Genomic DNA, 16719 nt, shown 5'->3' with positions numbered 1-16719 from the left:
ACATGAATTCCTCAGTGCTTCTGTTAGTTTTCCTTCCACATCATATTTTAGTAACTCCTTCTGCAAAGGATCTCTTTCATCCATATCATATGCTTTCTCCAGATCCATAAATGTCACAAGCAGATCCTTCTCTTTCTCAAAATATTTCTCACACAGTTTCTTCAAACATCCTTTACCTGAACCCACATTGTTCTTCCCCATCCTAATGATCTGTGCATGTCTCCACTTCCATTCAACTTACAAGGTATACTTAACAGATATGTACCACTTTAATTTGAATGTTCACTTTTGTTCCCCTTGCCTTTATACAGTGGTACTACACAGGCATTCTGGTAGTCCTCACTTTGAGCCATATATACATTGAAATGCATTATATACCTTTATCTTTAAATTCCTGCTCCAGAATCCCTCTGTAGGGCTACTGCTGTGCTCAGGAAGCTGACCACATCCACTGGGTAGGACAATGGGTTAAGATGTGGGATGATGTGTGTGTGTGTGCCTTAAAAGATGATTGAGGAATAGGTGTTCAGTGTTTTCATAGTGGAAGTTGGATCTAGGACACTAGGGGTCGTATGTTATTTTTATGTTGGAGTCTCCAGTCATAGACAGAAATCCACATAAAGGCCAGGCCTTAAATGAAATATAGAGAGAATTATGAAATGGAAAAAGAAAAGACGAGGGAAAGTATTTACAAATTTTAGAGGAAGTGAAAGACCTGTCTTTTGAAATGTGCCACGTCATAGTTATTGGGAAAAACATGAGAAGGTAGAGAGTACCAAAGCTTCGACTTGTAGAGAAAGAAACAGGTATCAGAACGGCCCACCCTTGAGTTGCTGATGGCCACGCAGTAGTCATGTGCTGCAGCAGCTTGCCTTGTATTGCGTGGTATAGCTAGTGGTGTGGGCGCACAAGCAGCCAGCTCTCAGGAGCAGAAACCAAAGTAATACCTATAGAAGAGGGAAAGTGGACCAACATTGTGACATAGGGCAAGGGGGGGTCATGTCTGAAGTTAGCCTGGGACAGTTTATAAGTCAGATAGCTTTCGACTCAGCTTTGTCATACAAGCATATAGAGCTAGGACCACTCCAAATGTGACAGCAGTGCTCCATACAAGGACGAATCAATCCCTTGTATAAATGGAGCAACTGTTTAAGTCAGTATTTTGAATGCAGGGTATATGGATGATTTCCAGAATGCAGACAAGAGAGGGTTAATGCCTGTGGAATGTAGTTAAGGTAGGTGTATGCTAGTGGAGTAGTTTTTAAGATGGATTGGAATATGATTGTGTAGGTCAGGTCATTCATCATTAGTACCTATCATGTTTGTTAGGAAGGGAATGTCTTTAAGTTTATGTTGTTGAATTATATGGCAGGGATAAGATTTTTATCAAGGTTTTGTGGTTGGGTACGGTTCTAGATAGGAAGAGTCTTGTGCCTTTGCATTGAATTGAGTGCTGAGCATTCTGTATTGATATTTTGATGGAAGTATTTTTTCTTTCATTGTGCAGGTGTTGAATGTTTATGGTTACTAGGCAGTTGTAGATCACTGTGAATGCTGTTTTGTGTAGTTTGCACCTCTTATGTTTGGTTTGTGCTGGTTGGATGACTGGATGAATTGCTTGCAAAGGATACTAGGGACTTTTTTCTTGTCCAACCCACTATCAGTAAGTGTTCTTGGGGCAGTCAGTTTGATTATGGCCTTTGTGCTGATATATGTGATGTGGAAAATGAAAAGTACATGAGTCATATGTGATACCTAGTATGGATGGAGTTCTTTGGAGGGGAGTGGTTGACTAGTCAGGGTTATAGCAGGATGTTATCAGACTCCACCAGCAATTAGTTGCTCTATGAGCAAGAAGTCACGTTCGACAAGGCTGTATTATTTTCATAGAATGCCAAGTAGTATAGTTTTGTTAAGGACCATATTGCACCAAAGGAGACCATTATTTCTTTGCTCTTTTAGGGAATGCAGCCTTTAAGCTGCAAGAACCCCATAAAAGGAGTCCTGGGGTTGTATGATGATACTAATTATGATAATGATTATGATGTTAATTATGATAGTACAGGTTGTACCTCTTTAATCTGGCAACCTTGGGACCTGGCCCTTGCTGGACCACCGAAAATGCCGGAAAACAGATATTGACCCCTAAGTCATACATAGTTGATGATCCAATCTCATAATACTCACACGAAGTCTCTACAGAAGTTCCTTTATCTAATTTATTCATTAACTCCATCTTTTCAAGCATAGATAATGATTTTGCTTACACTTATTAGCACTTGCACCTCTTGGTCTCTTGTATGACATCCTGAAGGGCTAAAATACAACTGAATATTAGAAACTGACAGGGCTGTTAATTAGCATGGGTGCATTATAAACAGATTTTGGTGCCTTAGTGCTGCTAACAGCACTGCCCTGGTGGCAGAACCATAAACTAATAACTAATGACAACAGATTCAAAACTTGCTGGACCACAAAGCACTGGATTAGAGTAGTACAACCTGTAGTAATATAAAGGTAGTGATCATAATATTGATAATATATTATTATTATTTAGTTATTTTTTTATTATACTTTGTCGCTGTCTCCTGCGTTAGTGAGGTAGCGCAAGGAAACAGACAAAAGAATGGCCCATTCTACCCACATACACATGTATATACATACATGTCCACACACGCACATATACATACCTATACATCTCAATGTATACATATATATATATATACACACACACAGACATATACATATATAGACATGTACATAATTCATACTGTCTGCCCTTATTCATTCCCATTGCCACCCCACCACACATGAAATGACAACCCCCTGCATGTGCGCGAAGTAGTGCTAGGAAAAGACAACAAATGCCACATTCGTTCACACTCAGTCTCTAGCTGTCATGTATAATGCACCGAAACCACAGCTCCTGTTTCACATCCAGGCCCCACAGAACTTTCCATGGTTTACCCCAGACGCTTCACATGCCCTTGTTCAATCCATTGACAGCACGTCAACCCTGGTATACCACATCATTCCAATTCACTCTATTCCTTGCATGCCTTTCACCCTCCTGCATGTTCGGGCCCCGATCACTCAAAATCTTTTTCACTCCATCTTCCCACCTCCAATTTGGTCTCCCACTTCTCCTCGTTCCCTCCACCTCTGACACCTATATCCTCTTGGTCAATCTTTCCTCTCATTCTCTCCATGTGACCAAACCATTTCAAAACACCCTCTTCTGCTCTCTCAACCACACTCTTTTTATTACCACACATCTCTCTTACCCTTTCATTACTTAATCAAACCACCTCACACCACATATTGTTCTCAAACATCTCATTTCCTGCACATCCATCCTCCTCCGCACAACTCTATCTATATCCCACGCCTTACAACCATATAACATTGTTGGAACCACTATTCCTTCAAACATACCCATTTTTGCTTTCCAAGATAACGTTCTCGACTTCCACACATTTTTCAACGCTCCCAGAACTTTCGCTCCCTCCCCCACCCTATGATTCACTTCCGCTTCCATGGTTCCATCCACTGCCAAATCCACTCCCAGATATCTAAATCACTTCACTTCCTCCAGTTTTTCTCCATTCAAACTTACCTCCCAATTGACTTGTCCCTCAACCCTACTTAACCTAATAACCTTGCTCTTATTCTCATTTCTTCTCAGCTTTCTTTTTTCACACACTTTACCAAACTCAGTTACCAGCTTCTGCAGTTTCTCACCTGAATCAGCCACCAGCGCTGTATCATCAGCGAACAACAACTGACTCACTTCCCAAGCTCTCTCATCCACAACAGACTGCATACTTGCTCCTCTTTCCAAAACTCTTGTATTCACCTCCCTAACGACCCCATCCATAAACAAATTAACCTAACCACAAATTAACAACCATGGGTTATTGTTATTATTATTATTATATTATTATTATTATTTAGTCATCATGTGATGCCAGGGCCTCCCCCCATCCAGGGACTTCTGCAACTCCAAGGCTACAGTCAGATGCAGGGATGGGATGGACTCTTTTGAAGTGAGAAGTTCTTTCACTAGATTGTAATCTCAAAAATTTTGTCATCTGACAATAAGGTCTTACCAAAGGTGACTATTCACTCAAGGTGTAATCTCAAGCAAGTATATATTTATCATATAACCTAGGACACCTTTTTCTGGAGAGGATTCTGCAGATTTGAGCTGTGTTGTTTCCTGTAGCAGGTGAATGATAGACTTGAGTGAGAAATTCCTCATTGAGACTGTACTTCCTTTCATCAGCAAATGATGATGCAGCCTAACTGAAGGTAACTTCATGCACAGTGTAACCCCATGCAGACTGAGTCTGATAACATTAGCAGGTTACACATACCTTCTTTTTTTTTTATTTTATTGTTCTGATGTTTGATTTTGAAATTAAAGTTTGTATGTTTTAAGACTGTCTGTCTTCTGAAGTAGGGCATCATGGAATGAATCCTTCAGATATATGTTAGTAATCCCCTTATTTGTTCGCATTCACAATTCTTACACCAGCACAAATTTAATGTTCTGGCAACTTTATACTTTCTGTCTCTATCTCTGTATACCCCCTCTTTTTTAAAGTCATCTGATACATTACTGCTCCCTCTCCATTTGTTCTTACACCCGGTTTGTTAAGTCAGTTTTTTCATTATATGAAATTCTTATAGGTGAGAGAACTTATTTTCACCATGTCTCACCTGTCACCAGTACTCTTTATCTCATTTCATTTTTTTTTCACTCCATTTTATTGTATATGACTTTGTTGAAGGTAATCTCTGCTAACTTCTCTCAGGTTACTCTGCATCAAATCCTCTTCTAGTATGTATCAGTTTTCAAATTGTAATCACATTGTTGTCCATCCATATGTTGATGGAGTTTAATTAGTATCAGAAACTTTTTAATGGACTGATACTCATGTACCTGACTTTCATTGTATCTGAATGATATATATGATTTAAGGAAACTGCTTGCCTCCAACAAGGCCCTGTTGAGTAAAATTGCCAATAAATGTTTAAAAGTTATACCAGCTAATTTGTGACAAGCCTGAGAGTTGAGCCAACTGGAAATAGCTGTCTTAGGCCTGGCATATTTGCTTTGTACTTTAATACCTCAGTAACCAGACCAGCCTTTCTGTAAATTTGTAACAGGGAAGAGGAGGTTTAACATCGCTAATTTAATAGGAAAGATGTATTTTTCTTTCTGCTGTTATTTTTAGGGGTGTCCCACCTTGAAAATGTAGAATCATAGAGCTGTTAATCAATTCTATGGCCTGAGTGCTGTCGTCCTTGGAAGTATGGTGTATGCATGGCTCATTCAGAATGTATATCTCTAATTGGTTTAATCTTGGGATCTCTTATCTGGTAGCAGGTGTTTTTTTAAGTTATACTGAAGGTTTGTCAGTACCTTTGTTCAATATGGCCTTCTAAGACCACAAGGCAAGTTTCTTTAACTCACATGTAGTCTAAATTAAAGAAATAAAATACTTTTCCTTCAGAACTACTAGTCTTGTCAGTTTTAGGTCACTTCTTGACTTCTCATTGTACTGGTACTTTTACTGATTGCATTAATCTTAAGATTTCCTGACACTACAGAGAGGTTGATTTCCCTACTTTCTCCTTTGTTGGGTTTTTTGTTCCCATGTTTTATCATCATTGTTGGGTCCTGCAGAAGTTTAGTACACTACACTTCTATGTACACTGTTCTCTTTCTTTTTAGCATTAAGAATGTAATTACATTGATTTTCATGTAATTTACACATGTTCTTATTTGATCTGTGAACTAATTTTTATAACTTACACCAACTAATTGGGCTTCTCTTACTTGATTCAAGCAGTCTATTCATTCACAGTCCCAGTTGAGAAATGTGATCTGTGGTTAACTACCCTGATTAGAAACATTAATGATAAATTCCATGATTTTGAATATTTATTTGCAAAATTAACAAAGGCCAATGTATAATCATTTAACACCTTTCATGAAAGATAACCCTAATCCCACAGAAGCTTTTTGAATTATTGTGTATAAATATCTACAACTTCTCTTATTTCTTGCAACTCAAGACTGGAGCCTCTGTGAAGCAAGAGGGAAAGGACGTCATTGTGCAGCTTACTCCCCCGAAACCAGTTGAGACTGACTATGGCCAGGGTAATCCTGAAGACTCTGACATGTACACTACTAGAAGTTAGATCATTTTAATGGCTGTTTGCTGTCAGATAGTACCACAAAATGGTGTAAACAGTTATGTATGTACTTAAGCATTTCAGAGCATTAAGCTTTGAAATGTTTAAATAGTTAAGCATTTAAGGCTGTATTTGGGAGATGGAATATTTGATTCATATGCAGGTATCTTCGCAAGTAAATTCTAATTTATATATGTACAGTAATTATGGCATCTTTCTTGTATGAGTAAATAAACTTTTTATAAGAAGAGTTGGTAATGTTGGGTAGATGTTATTGTGCACTAACTAGATTTTTAAGATTACAGTGTTTTATGACCCTGTAAAAAGTTAATGGTAGATGATGACACTTTGATATTCCTGTGTGAATATCAAGGACTTAAGATTTTTGAAAATATTATCTCATAGTTTAATGACAAAGAATACTCCATCTTTGAAATGTTTAATTAACTTTTTGATCATAGCATTAGCATTTATATTACAAAATTATGAATACTAATTTAGATTTCTTTTAGTTCTCTTATATTTACATTCATTCTGGTTAAAGTCCATTGTTACTTGCTGTGTTTCCCATATCTATCTTCACATATATGTTTAAGAAAATATCTCACAGCAGCTTTTGGTTATTGTACTACACAGATTCAGAATAAATTGTATGAAGAAAGAAAGAGATAAAAAGAAAGAGTGTGTGTTAGATAATGGTAAAATGGAGAAACTGAGATTCTGCTCTCAGTTTATTTTGATTAGTTGTCCTTCCTCTGATTGCCATGATTGCCATAAATGTCATTCACTATACTAGTGCATTAAATGCATGTATATCACTCTGTAAATATTTACAGATAAATATAGGTTGTGTTATCAAGCTTATTCTTTACCAGTATTAACCACAAAAAGGGAAAAGTTTGAAGTCTCTTCAGATAAGGAAATCTTGCTTCAGTACATTATACATAACTGCTAGAGATTGGACATGGAAACGAGGTCATTATTTGTTTGACTGTGTGCTACCTTGCTGAGGTGGGAAAAGCAGTCCTATAAAAGTAATGTATGTATTCCCTGCATGTCATAGAAGACGACTAAAAGGGGAGGGAGCAGGGGGCTGGAAATCCTCCTCTCTTGTTTTTAATTTTCCAAAAGAAGGAACAGAGAAGGGGGCCAAGTGAGAATTTCCCTCAAAGGCTGTCCTCTGTTCTTAACGCTACCTCACTAGTGTGGGAAATGGCGAATAGTATGAAAAAAATATATGTATATATATACTTACTTCCTGCCCCAGGAGTCCCTTTTGCCTTTTTTTAAGCTCATACAGTGCTGAAGAACCTGGCCACATTCACTGGTTGGGACCATAGGTCATGCAATGTATTGATGATGTATGTCAGGACACTTGAGTAATAAGTGCTTGGTGTCTTCATTGTAGTAGATTCATTGTGGGCATAAAAGGTTGTGGGATATGTTGAAACTGAGTTTGTGGTGTGAAAGGGGTGGATGATGTCCAGAGCATAGATGGGAATGTGTGATTCATGTTTGTCTGTGGACTGGGGTTTGTAATGGGTGTATGTCTGGTGGCTTTGAGTTTAAAACAGGTGGAAGGTTATTTCCGTTTGTATTTTTTTTAAGTGTTTTATTTGATGGGAATGGTATGATCTGTGACTAAAGGATACTGAAATGTGAGGCAGGAATAAGATTTCATTTCTACACTGGGGTTTAGTGGTTAGTTGGAGAGTGGTTTGAGTGGGAAGGGTCTAGTGCTGATGCATAGAAATGGGTGCTGCACATGTTGAGATGGGTCTGTACAGGGAGGATCTTTGTTTCATTGTGAAGAGGTGAGTGTTGTTGTTGCTAGGTAGGCATCCAGTGATTGGTCTGAGTGGACTATTTTGTGTGGTTCACAGCTTCATTATATTTGCTTTTCAGAGGGTGGGAGCCAGGAAGGTGAGGCATAGTTTAAAGTGCAATGGACAAATTGTTTGAGTAAGATGTTAAGGGATTCTTTTCTTGTCCAAATCTGATGCTAGTTAGTGTTCTCAGAGTATTTAGTTTGTTTGGTGTTGAGTTTATGTTATTAATGTGTGCATCATGTGTGATGCCTTCAATGGTTATTTATGATAATGGTTTATTCCTTCCTTCCTCCACCATTTATGATGGTCGATACATCTCACATTTGTATGTTTTAATAATGTATACTGATAAAGTATACTAACATATTATTTCAGGGGCGTGCAAGGAAAAGAGTGAATTGGAACAATGTGGTATACAGGGGTCGACGTGCGGTCCGTGGACTGAACCAGGGCATGTGAAACGTCTGGGGTAAACCATGGAAAGGTCTGTGGGGCCAGCAGTTCTTGATCTCCCATTTCTGTGAAATGAGTAACAGTGGTCTTTGTTTTTATGATAATGTCTCGTGTAAATAAAGAGAAACCAGAAATGTATAACTGTACAAACCTATATGATTAATAATACAGAGGGCTTACAAAGTGGTAACTAAAAATTTTCATAATCTCAAGTGAAACCTTTACTGGAATATAAGCCTTAACATGTTATCAAAACCTTCATAATATTAAAGTATAACTAAATACATAATGCACTTGTATAAAACACTATTTAATCTGCTGAAAGCACTATATCAATTGGCACATCTGTACCATCTACAGGGATCTCAGGAAGAATCTGTTCACTAAAAGCTAATGCAATTGTAATAGGAGGGATAGTTTGTGAATTTTGGCACTTTGTCAAGAAAGTGTCATAATATCCACGTCCTCTGCCCATTCTGAAATGAAAAATAAGACACTATGAGCTATAGCATATTCACTCATTCATTACTTTAGCTTAGATTTCACTATATCACACTGGTATCTTTCCAAGAAAGGAAAAGGAGTTTAACCTGGGACCCAAACACAGCTGTCTCCATACCATAAATATTCCAAGCAACTCTTCCCTGCCTCAGAGTAAAATTGAGCTATGACTACAGTTGTTTAAATCAAATTTCTGAATAATGTAAACCTTATTTTCATTTTAAAACTTATATTTAGTGGTTCTTTTAATATGGATGGAAAAAGCTGTGTATATCGATTACAGAAAATTTGTTCATGAGAACAAATGCTTATTACACATAAACAAACAAAACGTTCGACATAAATGGAACCATTGATGCTGTGTTCATTTTAATTAATGGATGAGAAATGGAAAAAATAAATTCCTTGGGATGCATACTACCAAAAAGGAAATTCTCCAAAAAAATTATCATTATTATTATTATTATAATTATTTTCATGCTTGATCATCATTTCCTGCATTAGGGAGGTAGCACAAGGAACAAGCGAATAATAATTAGAATAAGAATTATTATTTTCATACATATTCGCCATTATTATTATTAGGTACAGTAGGGTTGAGGGTCAAGTCAATTGGGAGGTGAGTTTGAATGGAGAAAAACTGGAGGAAGTGAAGTGTTTTAGATATCTGGGAGTGGATCTGGCAGCGGATGGAACCATGGAAGCGGAAGTGGATCATAGGGTGGGGGAGGGGGCGAAAATTCTGGGAGCCTTGAAGAATGTGTGGAAGTCGAGAACATTATCTCGGAAAGCAAAAATGAGTATGTTTGAAGGAATAGTGGTTCCAACAATGTTGTATGGTTGCGAGGCGTGGGCTATGGATAGAGTTGTGCGCAGGAGGATGGATGTGCTGGAAATGAGATGTTTGAGGACAATGTGTGGTGTGAGGTGGTTTGATCGAGTAAGTAACGTAAGGGTAAGAGAGATGTGTGGAAATAAAAAGAGCGTGGTTGAGAGAGCAGAAGAGGGTGTTTTGAAATGGTTTGGGCACATGGAGAGAATGAGTGAGGAAAGATTGACCAAGAGGATATATGTGTCGGAGGTGGAGGGAACGAGGAGAAGAGGGAGACCAAATTGGAGGTGGAAAGATGGAGTGAAAAAGATTTTGTGTGATCGGGGCCTGAACATGCAGGAGGGTGAAAGGAGGGCAAGGAATAGAGTGAATTGGAGCGATGTGGTATACCGGGGTTGACGTGCTGTCAGTGGATCAAATCGGGGCATGTGAAGCGTCTGGGGTAAACCATGGAAAGCTGTGTAGGTATGTATATTTTGCGTGTGTGGATGTATGTATATACATGTGTATGGGGGTGGGTTGGGCCATTTCTTTCGTCTGTTTCCTTGCGCTACCTCGCAAACGCGGGAGACAGCGACAAAGCAAAAAAAAAAAAAAATATTCGCCAATTCCCATATTAGTGAGGTAGCGTTAAGAACAGAGTTAGAACAGAGGACTGAGCCTTAGAGAGAATATCCTCACTTGGCCCCCTTCTCAGTTCCCTCTTTTGGAAAAGTAAGAACTGGAGGGGAGGATTTCCAGCACCCAGCTCCCTCCCCTTTTAGTCACCTCTACGACATGAAGGGAATATGTGAGAGGTATTCTTTCTCCTCTAGAATTATTATTATTATTATTATTATTATGTAACCTTAAGACCCCATTTATGGGGCTCCTGTAGCTTTGAGGCTGTTCATGATAGAAGTAGGGTAATGTAGTTTCCTCTGGGTTGAGAACAAGGTCCTTGTCAATGTTATACTCTTTTCTATCTGCTGAAGATGATAAAGCCCTGTCAAAGATGACTTCTCACTTCCAATGTTAATACTTACAGGTTAAGTCAACTCACACTAAATTATAAGTGGTTAATGGTTTTACCAAGAAGTATGCACAGGCCTGCTGAGGTTCAAATCTTGGGGTCTCAGGGAGGGCAAAGATAGCCATGTTTGATGGTAGAGTAGTCCTAACAGTATTGTGTGGATGCCAAATGCGATCTTTAAATGAAAAGTACTGTATGGAAGAGGGTTAATATGTTGGAAATACTTGTGGACAAGATATGGTGTGAGGAGGACTGACTATGAGTAACAACAATACAGTAAAGGAAAGAAAGGTGTGATTATAAAAACAGCATGGTTCAGAGAGCTGAAAAGGGTGTACTGAAATGGTTTGGGCATATGGAAAGAATGAGTAAGGAGTGGTTGAGAAAGAGCATATATGTATCAGTAGTGGATACGACTAGAACAGGATGATTGAATTGGGTATGGAAGGATGGAGTGGAAAAGGTTTTGGAAACTGGTGGCCTGAACATGCTAGATCTAAAATGTACATGAGAGGGAGTGGACTGGAGTGATGTGGTATAAAGATGGTGGGCACCATGTTATCAGTAGACTGAACCATGGTATTTGAAGTGGTCAGAGGAAACCATTAAAGGTACGTGGAGCCTGGTTGTAGATAGGGGGCTGTGGCTTTGGTGTATTACATATGACAGTTAGAGAGTGAATGTGAGTGAATGAGACCATTTCTTCATCTGCTCCTGGCACTACCTTGCTAAACCAGGAAACAGCGAAATCCATTACTAACCTCAACCCTCAAACATAAATAAAAAGCTTACCCTTTCCTCACAATTCAGCTACCTCTACTAACGGATCCCCCTAACCCGCAAAAATATTACAATGCAAAGCACAAATATACTGAAATAACCAGAAAAGCACTAAAAAACCATTACCCCAACTCAGTCTCAACCTCATCCACACTTCTTCGATAAACATGTCATACTTTCCTGTCTAGGATTCTTGACATCACCCATCCTTACAGTGCTAAAACACCATTTCAACACATCCTAAGACCTTTCATGCCCATGATGTAACTACCAAAATTAAGACACTGAGCTCTCACTACTCAATTGTTCTATACTCTTTGCACATAGATGCACACACATCACTATATAACCTATGATCCTAACCAGTTAAGATGGCCAGCTTCCTGAATACTGCAGGAATCACATTAAGGTAGGTGGGGCTCCTGAGGCAGGAAGTATATGTATATACTCCCTACCCCAAGAGATGTTTCCATCCATTTCTCTATATGTATGCATATACTGTACAACAGAGAAATTACATCTGTTTCATGTGAATATCACCCACCTGTGACCTTCCTTTGTAAATGCTAAGCCAGGGATAAGGATGAGATCAAGGCCACCTGAAGAGAGAGCTGTTTCACACTGTTTGTCGAGAGGTGGCTGCTTGATCTGCCACTTAGTCAGTGGCAGGGATTCATACTCTTCCCAAGAATGGAGACGCACCATGTCCATATAAGTAGATTTGCTGTCATACCTGATATTTCATTATCTGATTAGTCAAGCTAGTATTGTATGAACAGTAAAAAGTTACACTAGCTTTACAAAAAGAAGGAAAAAGTTGTGAAAGATGAAAAATCCTTTTTTCTATAATGGGTAGAACGCATTAAGATTCAGAAAGAGCACTTGGTCAGGGGCTGGTAGAGTTGATACCATGTATCACTTCATATATATATATATATATATATATATATATATATATATATATATATATATATATTTTTTTTTTTTTTTTTGCTGTCTCCCGCGTTTGCGAGGTAGCGCAAGGAAAACAGACGAAAGAAATGGCTCAACCCACCCCATACACATGTATATACATACATCCACACACGCAAATATACATACCTACACAGCTTTCCGTGGTTTACCCCAGACGCTTCACATGCCTTGATTCAATCCACTGACATCACGTCAACCCCGGTATACCACATCGCTCCAATTCACTCTATTCCTTGCCCTCCTTTCACCCTCCTGCATGTTCAGGCCCCGATCACACAAAATCTTTTTCACTCCATCTTTCCACCTCCAGTTTGGTCTCCCTCTTCTCCTCGTTCCCTCCACCTCCGACACATATATTCTCTTGGTCAATCTTTCCTCACTCATTCTCTCCATGTGCCCGAACCATTTCAAAACACCCTCTTCTGCTCTCTCAATTTGAGTTTGTTGAGTATATACATATATGGTGAATGAGTGTGGTAAAATGTGTGAAAGAAGAAAGCTGAGAAGAAATATATATATGTATGTATGACTCATGGTGAGGTGCCTGAGGATTGGCGGCGGAATGCGTGCATAGTGCCATTGTACAAAGGCAAAGGGGATAAGAGTGAGTGCTCAAATTACAGAGGTATAAGTTTGTTGAGTATTCCTGGTAAATTATATGGGAGGATATTGATTGAGAGGGTGAAGGCATGTACAGAGCATCAGATTGGGGAAGAGCAGTGTGGTTTCGGAAGTGGTAGAGGATGTGTGGATCAGGTGTTTGCTTTGAAGAATGTATGTGAGAAATACTTAGAAAAGCAAATGGATTTGTATGTAGCATTTATGGATCTGGAAAAGGCATATGATAGAGTTGATAGAGATGTTCTGTGGAAGGTATTAAGAATATATGCTGTGGGAGGCAAGTTGTTAGAAGCAGTGAAAAGTTTTTATCGAGGATGTAAGGCATGTGTACGTGTAGGAAGAGAGGAAAGTGATTGGTTCTCAGTGAATGTAGGTTTGCGGCAGGGGTGTGTGATGTCTCCATGGTTGTTTAATTTGTTTATGGATGGGGTTGTTAGGGAGGTGAATGCAAGAGTTTTGGAAAGAGGGGCAAGTATGAAGTCTGTTGTGGATGAGAGAGCTTGGGAAGTGAGTCAGTTGTTGTTCGCTGATGATACAGCTCTGGTGGCTGATTCATGTGAGAAACTGCAGAAGCTGGTGACTGAGTTTGGTAAAGTGTGTGAAAGGAGAAAGTTAAGAGTAAATGTGAATAAGAGCAAGGTTATTAGGTACAGTAGTCAATTGGGAGGTAAGTTTGAATGGAGAAAAACTGGAGGAAGTAAAGTGTTTTAGATATCTGGGAGTGGATCTGGCAGCGGATGGAACCATGGAAGCGGAAGTGAATCATAGGGTGGGGGAGGGGGCGAAAATCCTGGGAGCCTTGAAGAATGTGTGGAAGTCGAGAACATTATCTCGGAAAGCAAAAATGGCTATGTTTGAAGGAATAGTGGTTCCAACAATGTTGTATGGTTGCGAGGCGTGGGCTATGGATAGAGTTGAGCGCAGGAGGGTGGATGTGCTGGAAATGAGATGTTTGAGGACAATGTGTGGTGTGAGGTGGTTTGATCGAGTAAGTAACGTAAGGGTAAGAGAGATGTGTGGAAATAAAAAGAGCGTGGTTGAGAGAGCAGAAGAGGGTGTTCTGAAATGGTTTGGGCGCATGGAGAGAATGAGTGAGGAAAGATTGACCAAGAGGATATATGTGTCGGAGGTGGAGGGAACGAGGAGAAGAGGGAGACCAAATTGGAGGTGGAAAGATGGAGTGAAAAAGATTTTGTGTGATCGGGGCCTGAACATGCAGGAGGGTGAAAGGCGTGCAAGGAATAGAGTGAATTGGAGCGATGTGGTATACCGGGGCTGACGTGCTGTCAGTGGATTGAATCAAGGCATGTGAAGCGTCTGGGGTAAACCATGGAAAGCTGTGTAGGTATGTATATTTGCGTGTGTGGACGTATGTATATACATGTGTATGGGGGGGGTTGGGCCATTTCTTTCGTTTGTTTCCTTGCGCTACCTCGCAAACGCGGGAGACAGCGACAAAGTATAAAAAAAAAAAAAAAAAAAATATATATATATATATATATATATATATATATATATATATATATTTAAGATTTTTTTTGTACATAACAAAAAGATGACATTATTTAGCTCTTTCCACAAAATCTTTTAATATCTTAATGCCCTAATAACCCTAATCACTTAGGTCACTTGACACATCTACTAAAGTACAGAAATGGTTCTCTACCTATGAGATAAAATTTCTATGGTAAATGTGCAATTTGGTGTTGAAACATGCTTAAACATTTTGGTATATTTCTTACCCAAATTTTTCAAAAATCATACACCGTAATCTTTTAACAAGCTTAACTTGTTATTTGCAAGGAATTTACACTACCTTCTTCACTGAATATATAACAAGTACCTAACAAACAGAAATAAGTACAAAGTCAATGTTTGTCTTTTATGAAAACGGTAGAAGTAATTTGGTAAAAGTTCAGTTCAGGGGTGCATTCTGTTTCAAATGCATTCTCCAACATTAATTTACCAACATGCATAGAATCATTTTGATTAACATGCATAAAATCATTTTGTTTAAGATATAAGCAATACAAGTTTTTGGAGGAGATTATCCTACACAGTTGAAAAAAATATAAACGAATTAGCACAAAGGTTTCTTGCTATTACAGCAAAACTCGTACATACATGTTAGAAAACATTTACCACAAACTTTCTGTTTTATTATTGAACACCACTATGTAACAGGATATATCTTGCAGAAAACTGTTATTGCATGCTTTTTTTATTTATATATAAAAATTCTGGTTGACAATGAAAAGTAAACTTATGTTTTCTCTCTACTAAGGAATGTTAATCATATTAATGTTCTAGCAACTGATGTAGCTTGATTAGTTAAGAAATGGAGATTAGTACTATAACTAAGAAATGCAAGATGCACATAACTGCAACCTTTACATATAAGTTTAGTTAAAATAAGGTTTAAGTTTATAGTCCTTCAGTTCTTGAGTTTTCACAAAGGAAAGTAGTCTGCTGAATTTACAAGTGAAAAGCCAGAATAAAGTAAATAATTATACAGCATCACACACGCATATACGCTTTATGCTCAGAATATCTTATTCAGATTAATTATATAGATCAAATCACTACCAGTGTTTTCTACAAAGAAGTCTTCCTTATGAAAGGAGTAAGTAGGACCATTACACATGAGCTTAAGTTAGAAACAGCAGGTAGGAGTACCAGGAAGAGGCAGTATGTTAGAACATTAGGTAGAATCAGTCGGTACAAACATTAGGTAAGAGACTCTGGAAACACTGCACAAGAGTTGCCCTCTGCCAGTGGCCTGTTTAGGGTGATGCATAAAGGCTAAGAAGCAGCACTGGAGTTCACCAGTTTTGGACTCTTACTTTGCTGTGGCCACCCCTCCTTAAGGGAGTTCCCGAAGGAAACAGGCGTCACAAATATACAGATAAATAGATAGTCTTCTTGATCCATACAAACAAGGTCAGGCCACACAGACAGCTCAACAACTCATATACCATAGTTCAGTTGGTCTAATGGTTCACAACCTTGGAATGAAGCAAGTCTTGCCCGTGTCTAAGGCATGCTGAAGAATGAACTCGGTCTGTATTTCATCGTTCATACTCAAGAATATGGACAGTCGCTGACTCTTCTTGTAACCCTCATGCTGCACTACCTTCTCTTGCACAGCCTTGGACTGTCTGGCCTTCTCCTCAGCACTCAAAGAATTCAATTTTGCTTTTACTTCCTTGCGTAGAGCGGCCTTTGCAATCTTACTGACATTCATGATTACAGTCCAGAAGGCAGTCTACAGGATGACAGGTCCAATCAAAGGAATGGTCGTAGATATTAAAAAAAAAACTACTGATGTTTGTGGAGTAGTTGGACTTGACCTTCACCCAGCTGATACAGTGTTCGGTCTCATGAGTCATAAGGAATATATCATTCTTTCATATCTATTAACGATAAGACATAGAATTGAAGAAAATAAGTGTATAAAAATGATCTATTTTTCATATCTAAAAATGAAAAAATAGAAAAATATTGAAATCATT

The 16719-nt window shown here is 38.6% G+C and overlaps 2 protein-coding genes across 2 annotated transcripts in view; one reads left to right on the top strand and one right to left on the bottom strand.

Annotated features, from left to right (window-relative positions):
- Positions 1 to 7064, top strand: part of LOC139753109 (uncharacterized) — a 42766-nt gene extending 35702 nt beyond the window's left edge. Inside the window, exon 8 of the mRNA XM_071669197.1 lies at positions 6085 to 7064. Within this exon, the coding sequence (XP_071525298.1) occupies positions 6085 to 6210 (126 nt within the window). The 3' untranslated portion in view covers positions 6211 to 7064. The remainder of the gene's footprint in view (positions 1 to 6084) is intronic.
- Positions 7065 to 8692: 1628 nt separating this feature from the next.
- Positions 8693 to 16582, bottom strand: Mthfs (methenyltetrahydrofolate synthetase). Its single transcript, XM_071669344.1, has 3 exons — positions 16213 to 16582; positions 12156 to 12344; positions 8693 to 8962 (listed from the first exon to the last, which is right to left on the bottom strand). The coding sequence occupies exons 1-3, from the start codon at positions 16449 to 16451 to the stop codon at positions 8797 to 8799; spliced, it is 594 nt and encodes a 197-aa protein (XP_071525445.1). The 5' UTR covers positions 16452 to 16582; the 3' UTR covers positions 8693 to 8796.
- Positions 16583 to 16719: the final 137 nt, after the last annotated feature.

Source organism: Panulirus ornatus, chromosome 14 (genome assembly GCF_036320965.1).
Source record: "Panulirus ornatus isolate Po-2019 chromosome 14, ASM3632096v1, whole genome shotgun sequence".
Lineage (NCBI taxonomy): Eukaryota > Metazoa > Arthropoda > Malacostraca > Decapoda > Palinuridae > Panulirus > Panulirus ornatus.
Note: the sequence above shows the minus strand (reverse complement) of the source record. Positions and strands in the feature narration are given on the sequence as shown.